The following is a 20,441-nucleotide window of genomic DNA, read 5'->3' as shown; positions in this document are numbered from 1 at the left end:
TGCATAAAAGCAGCAAAGGCATTTGCCCAGCGCTTATGCAAAATGCATCAAATAGTGCTGTGTGTAGTGCATTTGGTGGAGGGGCGATGGTTTTCTGGAGTAAGCAACTAAAATCCAGTTCCCCACGACTCCAGGAGCAGGCAGTCCGGACTCGGGGCCAAGACGTTGTCGAAATGCCCGAAGAAATTGCTGGGAAAACGTTTCGCCAAACTGGGTTTCACTTAACAAGCAAAATATTTGCTGCAATTTCCTTAAACATTTTCTTTCCTTTTGGCAGACAGTGGAAATAGTGGGGTATTCTCGGGGCATGTGTGTGTGTGAGTGTGTGTAATAACACACATTTGCTTGGGTGGGCATCGCCAACTGAAGTGGGTATAGACGAATATATTCAATAAATACATCTTAAGTAAATATATATACTTTTATTTGCTATAATGAACTATGTAAAGTGATACCCTAGTTCGAAACTGGTAGCATTATTCTAAGGGTTTTAAGTAAATGCAAGGGTATTCAAACTTCTCCTTTCTTTCAGAGTTTTTGCCAGCGATTCCTTCCCTTGTTGTTTGTGGCACTGCATAGTTTGTTGCCGTCGCTGGCGGGTCAAAAACAAAGGAAAGGAGCAGCTCCCAGGAGCTGCACCACCCCCACCACTCTCCAGCTCTTGCCCCAAAAAGTGCGAGTCCCTTCAGCGCCTTTGCAAGTTGCTTATGTGTTGCATACTTCAAGGGGCAGCCTGCTTTAGCTGCTTTTGCATCATCAATCAAAGGCAGCCCGTATGTGTGGCGGCAGGAGGCGACTCCTTATCCCCATTGTTGTTTTAATTATAGCCCCGCTCTGAGACTTGCTAATTGTTTTAGTAGCGTACTTTTCGACATACAGCCCTTGTTGTAATCGTTCTTGTTGCTGCCTCCGACTAAGGAACTATGTTAGTTGGGCCCTCCCACCCTGCGTCCCTCGTCCTTGCCGGCTAAGTAAAGTAGAACGGCCAATGCAATAATTAAATTTTGCTATAATTTACGTGAAAAGCAGCAGACACAGCAACAGCTGCTTGGAAAATGTGTCTTGTAGGGAGCCAAGGCAGGCAGCACTAACGGATGGGTGTCAGTGGGGCATTTAGCGATGGAGGAGCTCTCCAAATTGGACTGAATATGTATATTTAATATGTATATTCATGTTCATCCTCCTAAATTAAGTCTGTCATGCAGGCGTTGGAGGAAAAGGCTCTTACCAGAGAAGCAATATAATTAAGTAGAGGATTTTGCAGCTGGGTAAGGTGGCTTGTGCGTGAAAATATTTTAGATAAATTTATTAGGAATCTTCCATCGCTCTAACCAAATACGAAACATACTGACTCCATTTCGAGTCTGAAAATACCACGTACAATTCCACCATATACTTAGTATGTAAATTCGCAATGAAACAACGAAAAGGGCCAAGTTTTTGTGAACATTTGCCACCGGCAGGAACCAGGAAAAAACCACCGTCCACAAAAAGTGAGTGAAATTAAACTTTTGTAAACGCCTCGTGTTCGTGTGCCGCAAATTGTTTCCGGGGATGTTGTCGAGAGTTCTTTGGTTGTTCTTGTTTAGTTATGAATCATAACGACGCACACCCATCGTTATAACAACGGCAGAAACAACCCGAAACAACCATAAATTGTACCATTTTACTCTTCCAATCGCAGACGAGGGTGTTTGGGTGTTTGGCCATGACTCACTTCTGTTAACTTGGTTTTCTATTGTATTTTTTTTCCATTTTGCGGGGTGTGGTGAAGTGACACTTCTTCTAATTGTTCGTAACACCCCTGGAAGTGAGTTTTGACCAGTGAAACGTTCAAGAGTCATGATGCATTCGACAGCCCAGGAAAACTTCAATTTTCCTGCCTTTTTTTATTGCCAACTTTATTTATGCTTAGGCAACTTCGACTTGTGCATATAGAGTGCCAGCAGTATAAATAATTCAGGACGCACGGGAGAGCTCACACATTTGCATTGAGAGCTGGGCAGAAAGTTTTGTGCCCCTTGGTAAATGCATTACAATGCTGAGAGGGGGGAGCACGGGGCACACAAAAATTTTGCAAATACTTGTGGCATATACACATGCACTGCGAGAAAAGAGTATGAATGAACTTCATTCTGGCTCCGCCAATACAGAATTCATGCAGCAGTGTCTATCCTGAAGGACCAAACATAAACTACAACATATTAAACAGTATGGCATATCAAATATTAAACTCCTTTTTTCCCAGTGCTTAGCTTTTACTGTCTTGTGCATATCTATTGCCGCTCCCACATGTGGGTTAGTTTGTCTACAGAGAATCATTGCCAGCTATTGCTCCACATTTTTCGGCAGGTCCCTTTTCCCGTTTTCCCCCGCAAATAGCATGTGTCCAATATCTGGCATACATATGGATGAATTCAGGTAGATGCAACTGCACTTGGCTCGAGCTTTGGCTTCGGCTCCAGTTGGAGCCTTAACGGCAGCTTAGTCTCCAGCCAGGCATACCTGACACTATGCCATCTGCAAAAACACACACTCAGCCTCATCCTGCCGCACAAACACATTCGTACATCCCACATCGCACATGGCAAATGCAAAGTTTTCACATTGAATTTTCCGGCGCAGCGCATCCGGTGACAAATCCTTGGACGGGCTTCCATGTCCTACGTGTGTTTGGGTGGATGGATGAAAGTGTCAGTTATCCCAGTTACAATTCCCAGTCAGATCTATCTGCTAAGAGTGTGCAGACTTTATTGCAAGGCTTGGATTCAAGCTGGAAATTCAGTGCGAGATTTGGGAAATTAAGGTAACGCTGTTAAAGCAAAAAGGCACTGGAAATTGATTAGTTGTTTCTAAATGAATTCCGGTTAAAGCTGTCCTTTAAAGTCTTGCATAGCTTGCAATTTTCCAAAGCAAATTCCCAAGAAACACAGCTAGAGTATTTTCAATTTTACCCCAGCTCAAGCTTAGTTTCAGTGGCAGCAACTACTTTTTCGAGTTCGGAAACTTTGTCGAGCGCAAAATGTTACGAGGGGAATTCGCTTCGTTTTGTTTGGTCCAGAGCAGAGCAGCCACAAGGATATACTTATTTGCACACGGGGACATTTGCAATTCCAGTTGGGTGATGGCTCATTAAGCAGGAGCCGCAGAGCTACAGGCGCCAGGAGTCAAGGATCTGCCAGCTGTCAAGCTGCTGTGTCAAATGCTAATTAAAATCAAGCGCCATTCGCTTGCTCAAACACAAATCCCATCCGGGAACAGGTAAACTGAAACTGAAATCGGCGAGATCGGACGGACAGGAGACCGTGAACAGGCGCCATCATCATCATTATCCCTGTCATCGTCAACAGCAATCAAGATAAAAGATAAGTTAAATGCTGGGGGGCTTGGTATTGCTGTCTCACTTTGTCGCTTCGTTTTTTGTTTTGTAATAAAGTCCTGCCGGGTAACCACGCCCCATCCCGCCCTTCTCCGCCACGCAGCATCAAAGAAACTTGGGCTTTTTGGGGCTAGTGATTTGAACGCTTGATTGCTTTCAGTCAGGACGAAGGACGTGCCGAGCACCCAGGATATGGCACTCCACTCCATAACAGTGTGTTCATGTTAATTTCTATCTGCCTGATTGCCGAAGCTGCTCCTGCTCCTCCAGCAACACGTTCGCCTCATAATTTCGGAGTGAAAATTTTCAATTAAACTTAATTGCATTAAAAGCGAAGGGTTCAATCTGTCGTTATGCTCGTGGTCCTTGTCCCGGTCCTGTCCTCCGTTATCCTTGTTTTTTGTTGTGATAACGATTGGGAAAGTTCCATCCCCGCTTGGCTCCTTTCATTAGTTTTCACCCATCCCGGCTTTTTATGGTCTCTGAAACTTTTTATGCTGCAATGCGTTTGGTTTTTTGGCTTGGGGTTTTCCATTTTTGGGGTGTTTCGTGGCGACGGGCCCCTCTGAAACATGGGATAATTTAGTTTGGGCCCCGTTTTATGCCACTCATAAGTCATTAAGTTTTCCTGCCCGATGGAATATTATTTTGAATTGTTTTCGGTGGGCTGAAAATTCTGATTAAAATTCATGGCGACATTATTTTTGAGCTTAATGGCGGCATGAAACCAAATTAATATAAATAAAAAGGAAACGAGTTGTTTGTTTTTTATTATTAATACTTCAATACGTACTTTTAACAACTCTGAGTATCGCTTTTAATGCATTTGCATTATTCGGTCTTATCAATATCAATGCATCGCGATAAAAAGCCGTATTTTAAACCACTCTCGTAATTTAACACCCCGATGAATAAATAGTAGCCGGTAAAAAATGATTCCCTAGAAACACAGCCACTAGACTTGTAAAGCCCTCGAAAGAGACAGCTAAAAAAGTGAGAAGGGAGAAGTCCTTCTTCGGTATTGGAATCCGTTTCGACACCTCCGCAGTGCCCACAAAAAGGACTTCCACTCAATCTAAGCGTTGGGCAAACATTTTTGCCGCACTTCTGGATTTTTTCTCCTTTTTTGTTCCTGTGTAAATTGCAACGCATAAATCTTTGTGACAAACAGACGAAAGCGAGCGGCAGATGAGGAGCATGAAGGACAGACACTCAGAAACACAATAGAAGTGACGCGACAGCCATTTTTCAAAAACAAAACATGCATCACAAAACGATCCAGCACACAAAAAACACGGACGAGGGGGAAAATCTGCAAAAATTGGAATGAGAAGTGTGCGCAGGAGGAGCATTCCGAAAAAACACTTGATGTAGTAGAATGGGGATTTGGGGCCCGGAGGAGAGAGAACGCATGATTGTCTTAATGGCTTCGACATGTTTGCAAAACGACTGTCAAAAGCAGGCAATGCGGAATGGCAATGGCATTGGGCTGGTCGACCAAGATGGAAATGGAAAGGAGCTGATGGAGCTGAGGCTGAATCCGAACCAGAAGCTGAGGCTGAGGCTGGTAGCCGGCAAAGGCGTCATCACAACCACATCCTCCACCGCCAGGACATGGCACCAAATCACAGAATCTGGCGTTCACAGTTCCGCTTCAGTCACTCAAAGTCTGCTCTACCCATCGATTCTGGGCTGTGTCTTTTCGATTTCTCGCTCGTCTTCTTTTTGCCCATCTGCAGCTGCTAAATCGGTTAGCGATGGGAGTCGAAACTACTTTAATCGATTTTTAAATTAAAGCCAAGTTGAATCCGGATAGAAGGAGCAAATCTTAGTATGTACAGTGAGAAAATGAAATTAAAAACTACTATTCTGCTTAACCGAAATGTAGAAGTAATGAAGTGCTACTTCAAGTTCTAATAATTATGTAAATCGAGCTGTCAACCCAGCGTGACACGATGCCATCGTTATTTGCAACACACTTGTGGTTGTCATCTGTCTTGGCTGCCTTTCCCTCAACTCATTTTTTCGGCATCTCTTGCATCACAAATCTATGTTCTAACAGCAAAGTCACTCAGTCATGCAGCCGCACACTTGGTGCGCCTCAAGCCAGGAACCAGCCAAATACCGAATGTCTCCCGCATAAAGTTTTTTCCCCAAACAAAAAAACACGCAGAAAACACCAGGCCAAGCGAAACCCAATCGCACACTTAGACATGTTCGGCCTGGCGGGCCTATCTGCACGTTGCAAATTGAATTTTTCACCTGAATGCGTTGCGTCTAGGTGGGTGGTGGGAGTAGTGCGGAGGGGGAAGGGGGAAGCAGAGGAGGTGGAGCATGTCTGCATGTGTAATTATCGTTATCGATATCGCTCATACGCCCAGTTGGCTGCCAGTGCTGCTGACAAACTCTGACAAGTTGCGTTAAACTGTTGGCGTGGGGCAGGCATTTAACCCTCGTTAAGCAAAATCGAAATTAACGCCGCCACATTCGTCCTCATCCTCGGCCATGTGAAAAAGGACACTTTTAATGCTCCCCTGCCTGCGTTGCCTGTTTTGAGCTCTGCCTATGAAGTTATTAAAAGTAAATTAGGGTTGCTAACCAGCAGAAACCGAAACCGAAACCAGTTTTCCTCCTTTCTCATGGGTGGGTGGATATATCTGTAGCCCACCCACGCTCCTTTCACCTCCCATTCCTTTATCCTTTTTCGGTGTTTAGGGTTGCGTGCCTTTGACGTATTTCAGCTTGCTTTTGTTTTGCTTCTGTTGTGTCTGCGACTGGTTTCGCCTCGGGTTCCCAGGGTCCTTGTTGTGTTTTCTGCTTAGCTTAATTGTCAACAAGGGAATTTTTAAAACTATGCCATAGTTTTCGGGGACCTATGCTGCTAACTTTCAATTATTTTCAGATTTGTTAAATGAAGACATATGGTGGCATGCAAGACATGTCCTGTAAAATTGATTTTTAATTGGCAGGGTACTTTAAGTGGGCTATGTGTCAATCATCGTTTGCTTGGAAATGCAATTGGGTTATGTGGCTCTATGAATAATTCAGACGTTAAGGTTAACCGACCTGAAGTGGGTTAGCGAATTGGATTTAATGGTGATTCGAAAGGACCTGTCCATATTTGAGATGTTTTTGATCAATAGTCGATGTATATGATTGGAAAAAGGTTTAATACAAGCGTAATTTTCAACTATATTTTAAGATGAGACTTACTATAAAGCGAGCATGCTCGAAATATCACACGGTATCTCATCCGAACGATTTCCCAACCAATCAGTCACCAAATTGAAGAGTGTGCATAAGACTGTGTCCTGACAAAGCCGCAGAAAGGAGGCGGATAGGCGTGGCACAAGCACACACACACACACATACGCAGGGAAAAACACAGCGGCACACCTTTGAAGTGCAACTGAGAGCCGCGAGCCAAAGTTGAAAAGTGCGCTTGTTAACATTCCTTAATTGCTGTTGTTGTCACTGCCGCGAGGTAGTCTCCTGCTGAGGAGTGAAAGAGAGGGGCAGCAAGGTGCAAGAGAGAGGGGTTGACTGGTGTGAAAGGGACAGGCACAAGTATCCCCGGCAAGGATGTCGACGGCGACAATGACGAGTGCAATTATACAAAAACTACTTAGGCGCGCATCCTGGCTGTCAGGAAAGGCAGGCAGTAAAGGAAAAATCGGGGGAGCGGGAAAGTTCGAGTGAAAGAGACGCCAGCAGGCAGGCGAAAGAGAGAGGCGATCGGAATAGCAGCTCCTGGCTCCCGTCGTTGCAACAAAATTGAAAGAAAATTCACTTTCGCGTTTGTAAATTTGTCAACATCCTTGAGAAAAGCAGCGGAGAATGAAGAAGAAAATAGCTCGGGGTGCTGGCGGTGACAAGTGCAGGATGCAGGCCACAATGCAATTTCAGTTAAGTCTCTTATAATAGGAAACTCAAGCACTTTGGCTCACAAACAGCAGGAGAAACGTTAACGGCAGCGGGAAACGGAAAAGGAATGGGATATAGCACTGACAGAATTTGTGTTACAATCATAATAGATTATATTTTGTAATTCACGAAATCAGGGATATTTAATTTAATGATCTTAACTACGATGAACTCCAAATCGCCAATCAAGCTGTGTGTATGTAATCAACAATATGTAAGGCACTCAATATCCTTTTTATAGTCTCGAAAAACATACTTTTCTCGCAGTGCATTGTCAGTCATTGTGTTGCCTAACTACATTTGTCATTAAGTCAATAAGCGCATTGTGCCTAAATGCACATAAAATAAAGCCTACAATGGAGAGCCGAGCAAAGCCATGAAACGAGCCAGGACGTAAGAACCTAAAAGGAAGCCGGGGAGGTAAAAGGACCTATCTGGGAGGAAGGATCCATCTCATGTGCTGCCGACAAAGCCGATTTATGCCCAATTGGATTTGCTGCTAAGAGCCACAATTCATGTTTTTATGACCGGATGCCTATTACCCGAAAACCCAGAAACGGAGCGAAAGTTGTGCCCTCTTCTTTTTAATAAATATAAAATGTCCTGACTGCCTGCCATACAAAAGGTAAGTCAACAAAAGAGCGGAATGGAATGGAATGCTTGGCTTAGGCCATTGATAAGCAGCTTGGACTTGGGTCAGCAGGCATGTCCTTTCATTCCATTTCTTTTCTTTTCTTCGCTCATATCAACAATATCCCTGTCGTCGGCCTTTCATTCGATTTGCTTGTTAAAAAGCTCAAATTTTATGGCCTCCCCCGTACTCCTTGGCTGGGGCAACAAGTCCGTTTATCGATTCGCCGGGAAAGGACAATGAAGTGGGCCCGGCTACAATCTGCTGTCCTGGCAATTTTCGGGCGTTCATCATCGGGCAGCTTTGACATTGATAAATTATGCAGACTACTCGGATATTTCCGGCGCAACAAATGGTGAAGTCGAACAGTGTGACTGCGATTTTCCCCGGCGAAGTCAAAGGCAATGAGTTGGCAAAAATTATAAGTCATAAAAAGGCGGCAAAGGGGTTAACAAATGGCATTTCAAGTTGAAGTGCCCCAGAGATGAAGCCGCTTAAGGATTACGCTTGATAAGAGTTTTCGACTTAAAGTTTAATGGAGCTACAGTTTTCCAGAGGGACAAAAAACGTGGAGAATATTTAAGCAGTTGTGTCACGAAAAGCTGCAAATATGTTAAATCGAGAAAATATTACTTAAATGTTACAATTGATATTTATTTCCCTTTCTTTAGCACTCAACTAAAACTGTAATGGCCCCATTATTCATAAACTTGTGCGGCGAATGAAGTCCTTCAATTAAAAACTTCATTCTTGATTACTGCAGCTCCGTTTATTTAGCCAATCCAAATGCAACGAAGGGAAAACTTTTGTGCCCCCTTCAATTTGAGTTTGTCAGCTGCAGTCTCTGCCAGAAGCACTCCATTTTTTCCATTCCAGCCTTCCATTTGGTGCACTTGAAATTATAACCTACATTTAACATTTTCCGCACTCTGGCATACAAATAAAATGAGAAAATAGCTTCTTGTACAAAAGCTGCTTACGCCAACGCCCTGCACTTTTCATTCCTGGATCGACAACTTTGACATAATTGACTGCCAGGACACCAAAGGACCCAGAATGCGACGGGGAAAAAAGCCACGAAATAAATAAATAAAATTGCAACAACCCATAAACACTGCAAGTTCTTGAGCAGCTGAATGCAGGAGTACAGGACATACAAATCCACTAAAAACCCAGGAAAAGCGACTAAGAGCCGCACAGGAGGGCAGAATGGAGAACCACAATACATAAAGCTGGACGGGAAGGCGACGGACCCTGTCAAGCTGGCCACCGCCGACTATTTTTATAACAATTTGATTATATTATGAACTTAAGCATTTTTCTTCCGCTTTTTGGGGTCGTCATCTTCATTAGCACATTAAAATGTCAATGACACTTGGTCCGCAGGTCCGGAGACCCTTTTTCCGCCTTTTCCCGGCCAAAGGGTAAGTATTTGAAAAATGCGCGAGAAATGCGGACAACCAGTTGTTTGGCGGGATGGATGGCTGGGTGGGTTGATGGGATGGGATCCAATGGTGGAGCCCAGACATCATCACTGACCGCATGGCATTCTTATTTTTTCCACACTTTTTTCCGCCGCCCTCGCAGTGCTTTATGATTACTTGACGGCGTCGCAAACTGGCAGATTGGTGGAAATGGTGGAAATGGGGCTGGAAAATATCAAAGTTGTCGTAAAAAATGTGCTCGACACTTGTTTACGTCGTCATATTCGGGCACTCTACTTTCGAGGGGATACAGTCAGTCGGTTGTCATGACTTTGGAAAAGGGTTGAACAAGCTGTTTGGCTAAATAAATATTGCCATTACAATATATAATACTGTTACAGAGAATCTTACTCATACTATAAAAATTAGCAAAAATATTCTGAAATTAAACAATGCATGTTTGAATATTGACTATTTTATTTTATAATACATGCTTAAAAGCTTTATATTTTCTTTAAATTAAGTTAAGCCAAGCTAAATTGGGTGAATTTTAAGCCCAATTTTATTATCCCCCCAAGCATAAGAACATTTTCTTTTTGAAGCTTCTAGAGCATATAGCTGTAAATAGTTTCATAAGCCATGGAAGTGATAGTATTGTTTTCGTGGCTTTGGCATGATAACCAATCCCACAACACGCTTTCCAACGAAAACTTTTCCGTTTCGCACCGAGAACATGAAAGTTTCGCCTTGTTTCATTATGGAAAGTACCCCTGCTTTTGTTTCCGTGTTCTTGCCAGTGTTAATTTTTTCTCTCCTCCATTTTTAATGGGAAACTGGAGCACTTTAAAGTTTTGATGGCCTTCAAGCGCCTTGGCAGCTGCTTTAGAGCCACGTTTACTATGGCAATTCATTAGGCTCAATTGCCCCGCTCCGAGATGTTGTTATTTTCATTATTGTTTTTATGTTGTTGCAGTTTTCCGCTACCCGCTGTTCCTTTGTTGTTGCCCCAGTTCGGATAATAATGGAGTGAATTATGTTTTCCCATGGCAAACACTCGAGGCTCAGCGGGATATCTGGATGGAGGTGGGTGGGGTATAGGATTAGCATTGGCCGACACAAAACATGGACATCGACATCGAGAAATCGCTTAATTAAGTTAATCAAAATATGGCGATTATGGGGCTCGCTTTGAATGGTGTCCTGCATGTCCTTTGTGGCCATTGTTTGCCTAGTGCGTTTGCACCAGCAAGCAAATAAACAAGTGTCCTGTGTGTTTTTGTGCGCATCTCCTCTATTTGTATTATGACAGCCGTTCAATTGATGCTGAAATTAATTAAAATTTTCCCTCGCATGCTCGTGTGCGGCTGTGTTTGTGTGTTTGCCACAGGACTATCTGCCTGAATTGTCCTTTGGCCCAAGGCTAAGATAAATTACAATTTGCCAGGACGTTGTGAATACAACTGGAAACTGGTAATTGCTTTGCATGGAAATTGTGTGTGTAACAGTAGGATTTGGCTAAAATAAACATTCGACTAGCTAATGGGTTTTATACTAAGCCAAATATTTTTGCACAGCTTTGTTGTTTCATTTATCTAATTCGCTTGTAGTTTCAACTAATGTTAGTTATTTCTGCATGTTGATATACTCAATAAAACTGTGAGCCCTCTCTTATTGAATTTTCCATAGATATCTAGAAATTTTTCCTGGTCAATTGCCACTGTGCTTGATAAACTGACAAGTAGATACTGTATCTCTACCCGACTGGCTGTCAATTTCTCAAATATTTCTATATTTAATGGACTCCAAATTAATTCCATATTACTTTATTACTTGCCGACCGGGTCCTGCTCCCTGAAGGAATAAATACCTTCGTCCTTTCAATTAACTCGAGTCTGGCCAAATAATACCTATTCTCATGGCACCGAACCCGAAGTCGGAAAAGAGCAAAATTCGAGCAGGTCCTTTGAGTTTTTGGGCGGAAAGTCTTAAAGGCAGCCGCTGGGGTTCGTTCGTTCGTTCTAGCATCTAAAATAATTTAACCCTTTTTTCCCCTTCTTTTAAAGTAATTTAATGCCTCAGTTACGAGGGAAGCCCACACATTCCGCAGAGAGACGGCAGGTTCTCCCGTCTGCCATTGATGCCGCAGGCTAAGGGGCAAGAATAGATGCGGTGCTACATGGGGAATATTCCGTGGCACTTATCAAAGGCAGCAACAATTTAGGTTAAATACTCATTAATATTCCGGTCTGCCAAACTTTTTCCTACTTCGCCGTGCGGATGGCCCTGTGTTTTTGCCAAATAAATTTATGCCCTTTGCTTCGGTAGCCGCCAGGCACGAGGGCCAAATACAAGACAACCGATCCGAGTCCTTTCTCGAATCCCAGCCAAATAAATAAGCACACGCACATGGAGAGCCGCCCAGCACACAGGCAAAAACATACAGAAGAAATTAATTTTGCGTAGCCTACTTTCTTTGGCGAGAGACCAGGAGCAAAACAAGCGACCCAGCAATTTCCCGGGAAAATGATAATTGCCTGGTAACGCAGTCTACATAATGCATAATTTATAAATTAAGCAAACTTGGGCAAAGTTGGAAAACGAAAATTATGGCACACGAATTGGCCCAAAAGCTGTATAGGATATGGGAAAATATTGTATTTACATTTATAAATGAAGCTCGAAAAAGAACCATTGCAATTAAAGGCTCTTAGTGAATTGTAATCCATATTTGGGTGCCCGAAAAAATCCGAAACTCAGACAGAATACAGAGGTACGATTAATTTACCCAAAAGAAGAATCTTTCGCCGAAAGTATTTAATTTTCTTTTATTGGATACACCGCACACACGCGGAAGGCAGCCAACCCACTAAAATGCCAATATATTTTTTGCTCGAAATTTATTGCATACTTTCGAGCGCAGCGAGGGAGCGAGCGAGAGGATCTGCGCGAGCGGGACGGCGATACAAGGACACGCGTGTTGTCGGGATTTATTTATTTACTCCTCCATATCCTTCATCCTGCATTGGCGGATTTTGTGCGCTGATAAAAATTTTGACATGCCAAACGAGGGGAGCAGCCGGGAAAAGAATTTCGGCGGGGGATAATGGAAAGCCCAAAGAGGATGTAACAACAAAATGACAGGATATTATTCAATTGAATTCGTTTACATGCATGAACTACATAATAAAAACGCCCTTAACCAAAAAAGGAGATCCAAGCGTAAAAAACGCAAATTGAACAGCGGCAACATGGCCACACACACACATGTACATACATACATATATGGGTGTGCTACCTCCGAAAAATATGAATAATCTTCTGTATCATTTGCGGCCGGGCTGAAATTCATATGTACTTTTTGGGCCAAGTGTGGGAAGCCCCTTGTTAAATGCGCATATTTTATGCAACAAAAGCAGGCCGCTTGAGCCATGCCCCTGAGTACTCACTCGTATTCAGGCCCACGACTCGAATCCATACTCATTTCGCTTAGTTAGCCAGCCCGAGGGGAATCCCCGGCTTGTTTCTCGTTTCTTGGCAGAACATTTTCCACTAATTTGTTGGGCTGAAAGCAGCGGAAATTGTTTTGCGTCTGGCACAAAAGTTTCGCTCATACGAATTCCCATTTGATGGCAACAACTTAATGGTGAGATAAGCAAGAGTTATGAATTATAGTTGGCAAAAGTTTTCGGGAGGAAGTAATCAATGCATTACGCATAAGCATGTTTGGGCGGATGGAACGATTCGGGAAATGCCTTAAGATATCTGCGCCAGTTTAGGCCAATAAATGCAAATCAGGAAATATGCTAATCTGGCAACTAAAGTTTGCTAGCGATTAGGCAGGATGAGCAAGGGAGTGTAGATTTGATGGGAAAATGTTGCCACAATAACTCTACTACTTAGAATATTATGTGTGAAATGTTAATAACCGAATTATATTTCAGTCCATTCTTAGCTCATCTTGATTCAAAGTTTTAAGTCCAGTTAAATTGCTTTGGTGGCTTCTTCAGCTATCACCACCGACTTTATCCATCTACCAATGCCGAGTATTTATGTATCTTTCTGGGACAAGTCTGTCTCCGGAATGCAGATTCCCAGACAAGCCTACGTATCAATAAACCAGCATTCAGGTGAATCCATGCCTGACAGCCAACATTCTGGCAAGCCTTTGGACGAGCCATTCAACACCTGTCGGCAATCTTCATAAATATGCCCGGCTCCCAAAACATCTCGGCCAAGTGAGTCGGATGAGTTAAATGCAACTCATTACGGGATCGCAGAGCCATACAAATGTCGTGCATTCACGAGCTGGCACTTCTGTCTCTGTTGAGCAATTTTCTATGGAATATTTGCAATTGCAGGCCGCCTGAATTGCACTTGAATTGCACCCGTCTCCGCCTTTCATCCACATCCACATCCCACATCCACCCACTCGGAGCCCAGAACCCAGAGCTTGTGGCAGCTGCACAAACAGAGAATGCCAGGCAAACGCAGGAGAGGATGGATGGATGGATGGCTGGACGGAAGGAAGGAAGGAAGTCCATGACCAGGATGGGTTTTTGCACAAGTTGTGTATTTTTATTCGAGCTTACCTTGTGCATGGGTCCACTTGAGCAGGAAAACGATGAATACGAAACGTAAATCCATTTTACAATTTTTTACAGTATTTCGCCTTAAGATAAACTGGCTAAAAAACCAGAGCACGAGCACTTATTTGCCCAGCCCAACTCCTGGCACACACACACAACTGCACACCGACACACACACGGGGGAGCGACTCCCGCAGGGATATAAAGATATATATGTATATATATCTATTCGAGTTGCTTGGTTTTACTCGACTTCCATTCGCACACTATTCGCTACACTTTCCCTGCAGTTTAGCAGTTAGCAGTTTACAATGTATTTTGCGGCCGCAGTGCTTCCGCTTCCTTTTGGCCAGGCCAAATTTGGCCAAAGTCTGGCCGTCGCATGTCCGTAGTGTCAATTAGCTGATTTCCGAGCAATTTCGCACTTCGTTTGTTTATGCTTGCTGCCAATCCAGTCGCCCACGAAGCTGGCCCAAACAACTGGGCACCAAAAAAGCTCGACACGCGCTCACTTTCAGCTCGATAACCGTTGGCGGCAGTAACCAAAACTCAACTGAACGGCGTCCCACGGCCAACTCGATATGGGGTTCCTTGGGATCCGGAGACCGGGAACAGTCCACAGCAATGTTCGCTGGGTGGTGAGTTCCGGCCTTCGGAGCAGCTCGGCCAGTTCGGAACTCGGGGAACTGGGGAAGTCGGAAGAGCAACTTTTCGGAGTAAATTCCTGCAGGCAAATCAGCTGTTTCAGCGGGGAAAGCTCGGGAAAACGAGAAGTAATAGAATTCTGGATGATAAGGAAGTACTATCATATAAGGGGCTTTCTATAAAGTTCGTAATGTTATGTGGAAGTGTTTTTGCAAAATACAATCATAATAGTACGTATTACAACAAAATGTCAGCCCTTCTAATTGTAGCTTGGTGTTCAAATTCAATAAGGTTTTCAAAATATCCAATAACTATTAAACAATATAGAAATGGCTTCTTAAATTGCAGTTTCTGGTCCCAGCCAGGTTTGTTTATTATCATTTGTTGCTGAATCCTGCCGGCAAAAGTGGTGAGTTTGCGCATTGAGCGAATAAACAACATTTTCGGAGTTACAACCGGAATTCCTTCGCTCTCTGAATGCTTACAACACTGGGAGAGAATGGTAAAATATATTCACTGAATGAGAACCAGAAAAGCAGCGAGTAAGTTTGAATATTTCGAAATAGCCGTTAAATACCGATGCACTTAAGATATGTTCCGTTTTTAAATATAACTCCAGTTGCATAGTAATGAGAATCTACCAAGAATTTAATACAGATGTTAGTAGCATGATGGATATCTCATCCTTTGCTAATATTAAAAGGAGTATTGCTTTAATTTGATAGCTTTCATATCCTTCTACATATTCATCAATCTACTGACTTTATTCACATGACTTCTAGTTCTTTGTTTTCCCCTGGGGCATCAGGCACTTAAACTTGCTGCTAACCCGCATTTGAGGGCAATCTGCTGAATTGAACCAAACATCAGTGGCATAGTTAATTAGGATCTCGGGAGCCGACATCGTCTTTCACCTGCTGATTCCTGTCGTTTGCAGGCACCGCAATCAAAATTAGCTCAGTGGCTTGCGGTGGTGATGCACTTGGGTCCCCACGCCCTAGGAGTCCCCACCACATCATTCCTATCGCCCCCATTCTAGATCGCATAAACAACAATTAAAACGCTACAAATTGCACACAAAAACATCCTTCAAAGGATGTGGCCCATGCTCCGTTACCCGGCTTTTCAGTCCGGTAAGTATCCTCTTTTTTCCGTTCCCCGCTGTTTTTCTCTTTCTTCAATTATTTCCGATTATTACCAGGAACTCGGACGAGGGATGGGTGGCTGAGGTCGAGGTGGATGCTTCAAAATCCATGTTAATTGCTATTTTGCTCCCATTGGCTTTAAAAATCCTTGCAAGAAAACTAACAACCTGGGGGTCAGATTTTCCTGATTTGCCATTCATTCTACGGCCAGGACAATAACAACTCCGAGGGAATATCCTTGCTGCTCCCCTAGTTCACTTTCCTCTGCTTTTACTCGTGGGAAAAGGGAGAACCGGAGAACAGGCAGAATGGAAAGATGCGGGGAGTGGGAAATTACACTGGCGACCCAGTAAAGTAAGTTCCGAAGATAAACTGCAATCGAAGGACGTTGACTGAATGATAAATTACACTTGACAATGGACACCCACACACCCTTACACCCCCACACATCCTCTCCCACTCTTGCAGCAGATGTGACGCGTGTGTGGCAGGACTCCACTGTCCAGGACTCCACTTTTCCTCCAGCTGGCCTTCTTCTGCTCGTTTGTCATAAGTTTACTTTTAATATAAAAGTTTCCTCGCTTTGGTTATGTTGAAAAGTGATCATCGTGATAATTACACGGCCATAATGATGGGTCTACTGCACAGTGGGTCAAAATGAACTATAAAGGACATAGCATATACATATAAAAATACAAATTATAAGTTGCTTTACCAAATCAAGTATAAATTAAATATAAATGTACTATACTGTCATAGTATCTAACTTATTGCAGCACTTTTGCGCCCATTTGTTTAATTTTAAATGCATTTATTAGATAACAGATGAGCCATCTGTCAACCCATATTTCATAAAAAGTAGAAAGCACTTTTCGCATTCCTTGGCACCGTGGTTTTGGGCGTCAAGCTGGGTCCGTCCGTCAGGGGGCGCCACTGCCACCGTGCCCGAAGATTTATGTGCTCATGTGGTCAGAGATACGAAGGACCCCCGCCAGGACGTCTCCAGCGCCAGTTCCCCGTTTTCAGTTTCTTGAGTGCCAAGGAGCTCGAGTGTGTTTGTCAGCTGGGTTGGGGGGAGATGGTGGAGGGTGGGCTGGTCCAGCGGAGGGGGCGGGGTAATTATGACGGTTGTGGGTGGCAGCTGTTGTGATGCTGCTGCTCGAGGAGCGGTAGCCCAGTTCCACTCATTAAGGATATCCGTGCAGGAAAACAATGCCAAAACCAGCACTCACCCGCACACAAAAGCCGTTACAGTGTAGCCGCAAAAGGGAGACGGCATCCAGTTTTCCCGCCGCATCCCCTGCGTTTTCCCCGCTTTTCCCACCGCCTTTCCACTTCGCCCCTCACGTAATGCATTTAGTGGCTGCGGTTTTCGAGCTCTCGCAGCTCGCATTGTTTGCTCTTTGGCCTAGCCTCTCGCCACCCAGACAAAACAATACAAATTTATTTTGCCGCCACGCCCACAACACCCCGAAAAAGGGGCTGGGAGAGGGGGTAAAGCGGAAGAGATTCTTTTCAGCCAAGGCGAAGCGACGGCCCAGAACTTGAGCAGTGCACGGAAGTTCCGGTTGAGCCGGGGTCCTTCCCCTTTCGCACTCCCTCCCCGGGAGAAAAGTTTTCAGCCAGGAATTATATCTGAAAGTTGAGCGGTGACAGGGCGGCCGAGGGATGCTGGAGGGGGCGTGGCAGGCCGGGCAGGGGGATCGGTGCCCCCAAAGGAGTGTATAGCACACCCAAAAGTGTTAATTCATTTGCCTTGGCATAATTTTATTCATTCGGGTTTTGCTGTTGAATTAAAAGTTTGGCCAGCAACTGGCATAACAAATTATAAGAAAATTGTACGAGGTAAGTGCTGGATTCCAGTGGGAATTATTAATGTTGGCCCAAAAAAGAACTGGTTAGGAATAAATATATATATATCTACCTAGAAGATAAACTATATTTTAGATTATTATTCAGATTCTCTGACACTATTTGACAAGGCCCAAATCAAATCAGAAGTAAATCGGAATGTCCAATAGCCCAGACAAATGATCAATGGGCAAATCACTTACTGGGATTCTGGGAGAAGGGGAAATGCAAAATGTTTTTCCACTCTCTGGCTGCCAGGATGTGGAGGAAAGCTTTTCCAGCTCTGAGTGTGATTGATTGCGAGGGAATCGTAATTGAAATACCGCCAAGTTCGGCGGTGGGATGACTTGGAACGGAGGGAGCTGAATAGACAGTGACAAAAAGGGAAAGTTTTCACTTCGCTCCGCCTCGCTTTTTCCCCAGAGCCAAAAGGCAAGTTTTCCATGCCATTCGCCATCCGACTAGACGGCGAGCAGACAGTGGCTGTCATTGTGAATCCACCAGATGCATATCCTGGCGTAAAATCATAAATAAAAGGTGGAGAATCGGAGCGCATGCAAATGCGAAATCAATCCGGGACCTGGCATTAAAGATGCAACAACCTGGTCACAATGAAAGCGAAATCTTAGACAAATCATAAAAAAAAGGGGGAGCGGCAAGAAAATTGCCAGACATAAAATACGTCTGGATGGGAACATCTGGGGGTTGATGCCGCTGCCACTTAACTGCAACAAATCGCCAAATAAGTGGAAAATATTGCAGGCCACAAATTGCTACGTCTTATCTGAAACTCCGCACACTTTCCCGGCAATAAGTGGCTCAAAGACAGAGAAACCAATTCCGATGACCTCTTTAAATATTAATACGCGTGCCGTGATTGCACTGGGAATTGTGATTGACTTTTTAGACCCGGCCAACCCCCGTGCATGGCGCATCCTTGACATTTGAGCTACCCCTGCCCACTGCTGTCTCTCCAGCAGCTAAATGCACAACCCCCGAATCCAAGGATTCCCCGCTTAAGACAGGACGACTCCAGTCGAGCGGTGCTAGAATCCCAGGAGATGCCATTGCCACCAGCCTAAGAACAAACTTTTCACTTGACAATGTCTGGAGAACGGAGGGCAAATACAGTTCGCCAAAAAGGTGGCCAAGTTGTTCTTGCTTTCCAATTGATGGGCTTTCGAGGGCAGGGGCATCCCCGGTTCATCCAATTAAAAACTTGGCTCATTGCACATGCAATACCACGCCATCTCATTTGTTTTCGCTCGGTTTTGTCAATTAGCGCACTGAATTGGCCCACAAAAAAACACGAGTTCGATCAATTAAATGCAAATTTATTGAAATCAATGCCAAATTAGTTTCCAATAAATACTCATTTGCAGTGCACTTGCATCTGAATTTAAATGAGCGGCAAAAGTGCATGAAAGCAGTTGGTGCGGCAAGTTAATGAACACATAATTAGTCCAAGTAAACATCAAATTTATAGAAATATCCAAGTATAAATCTTACAGTAATCTTCCACCGCCCACACTCAATAGCTCGAAATGTTTAGTTTTATGATCCGCCCACGAGCACAGACATTCGCCTGAAAGGAGGATCTTTGGGATTTATTAAGCCTCTTTGCCTGTTTTATATCTGCCGGAATGTTTTTGCATATTCCATTAGGCCGAGGGTTGCTCCGCAGTAACAACAAACATCAGCTGTCCCCGCCTCCCGGAGAATCCAGAAGAGGTCCTTGAGCCTCCTCAGTGGGCGAAATGCCCATGGACACAGACCGTAGCGTAGCCAGTTTTATGCCCACTTAATAGTTTTGTTTTTGTGTCTAGAAGCATTGGAAGGGGCCAGCGGAGCAGGCAAATGACTAACCAGAAATGTGAAGATGCCTTCGGTCAGGATATCCCCGTACGTTTACGGTCCCTGCCAAGTGTCTGGTAATTTATGGGACCGAGCGTCAAATGGCAGACGCGGCGGCTACTTGACAAACCCCAACTCACAGGACTCGTCCTGGCGAACAGTGAGTGTGTGGTGTGCTGTCTGCAGTGGTATGTGTTTAGGTTTAAATTATATTAAACTGCCAGCGTGGCATGTGCCCCATTTCAAGTGGGGAGTCCCAATCGAGAGTTGGGAACGGGACAGTCCAGGAATTGTTTTCGTAATGTTACCTCAGGCACTGTGGAAAATTAGAGTGAGTGTAAATGTCCTTTGACATCAGTTTCTGACTTTCAAAACCCTCTGTTTGCCACGCAATTGTTCTAGGTGTATTATTTTTATAAGAGCAAAACAGCAGAACAGACATTTATCATTGCTCCCGCCGACTCTCCGACTCGGACACTTTGCCTAATCCCGACCAGCATTTCCATTTAGTGCACTGCAAATGTCAAAAGTTGATGCCAAAAGTTTTCAACACTTTGGCCCCAAACCGAAGCAAAACGTGAAAGATCCACCCAGCGGGGGTCGTCTAATTTAAATTGGTTTGTTTTTGTCTGCTGGCATTGCGCTTTTTCCCGCTCCATCTGCCAGGACATCTCCCTTTGACTGGTCCTCGACAATTACGACTGTCGCCCCCAGCTCACCTTTTTTTCCACTGGCAAAACTTTTCATCGCTCTGGGGACTTTTGGGGGCCTGGAGCAGCGGGAGCGGTAAACGGCAGCGTTTACTACCGCTCCGTATATGCTGTCGCACATTTCATTTTTGCTACGGCGAGCGAAATTAAAATGCTTGTTTTCACTTTATGCAAATTCCTTCTTAAAAACGACCAGAAAAAGGACGAAATCAAATGGAAGGCAAGGACAGCGTGCAAGTCAATCGACGGGGGGATATCCTGTAAAACTTTATAGCTTATATGCAGACTTAGC

General features: G+C 44.1%; 1 protein-coding gene across 3 annotated transcripts in view; it reads right to left on the bottom strand.

Moving 5' to 3' along the window:
- Positions 1-14,504, bottom strand: part of LOC117148033 (roundabout homolog 2) — a 39,837-nt gene extending 25,333 nt beyond the window's left edge. For all 3 annotated transcript variants that reach the window (XM_033315218.1, XM_033315210.1, XM_033315227.1), the window contains exon 1: positions 13,948-14,504. In XM_033315218.1, the coding sequence (XP_033171109.1) occupies positions 13,948-14,002 (55 nt within the window). In that variant the 5' untranslated portion in view covers positions 14,003-14,504. The remainder of the gene's footprint in view (positions 1-13,947) is intronic.
- Between the last annotated feature and the right edge of the window lie 5,937 nt (positions 14,505-20,441).

The sequence above is a fragment of the Drosophila mauritiana genome, chromosome 2L (assembly GCF_004382145.1).
Source record: "Drosophila mauritiana strain mau12 chromosome 2L, ASM438214v1, whole genome shotgun sequence".
Classification (NCBI taxonomy): domain Eukaryota; kingdom Metazoa; phylum Arthropoda; class Insecta; order Diptera; family Drosophilidae; genus Drosophila; species Drosophila mauritiana.
This window is presented reverse-complemented; position numbering and strand designations above follow the sequence as displayed.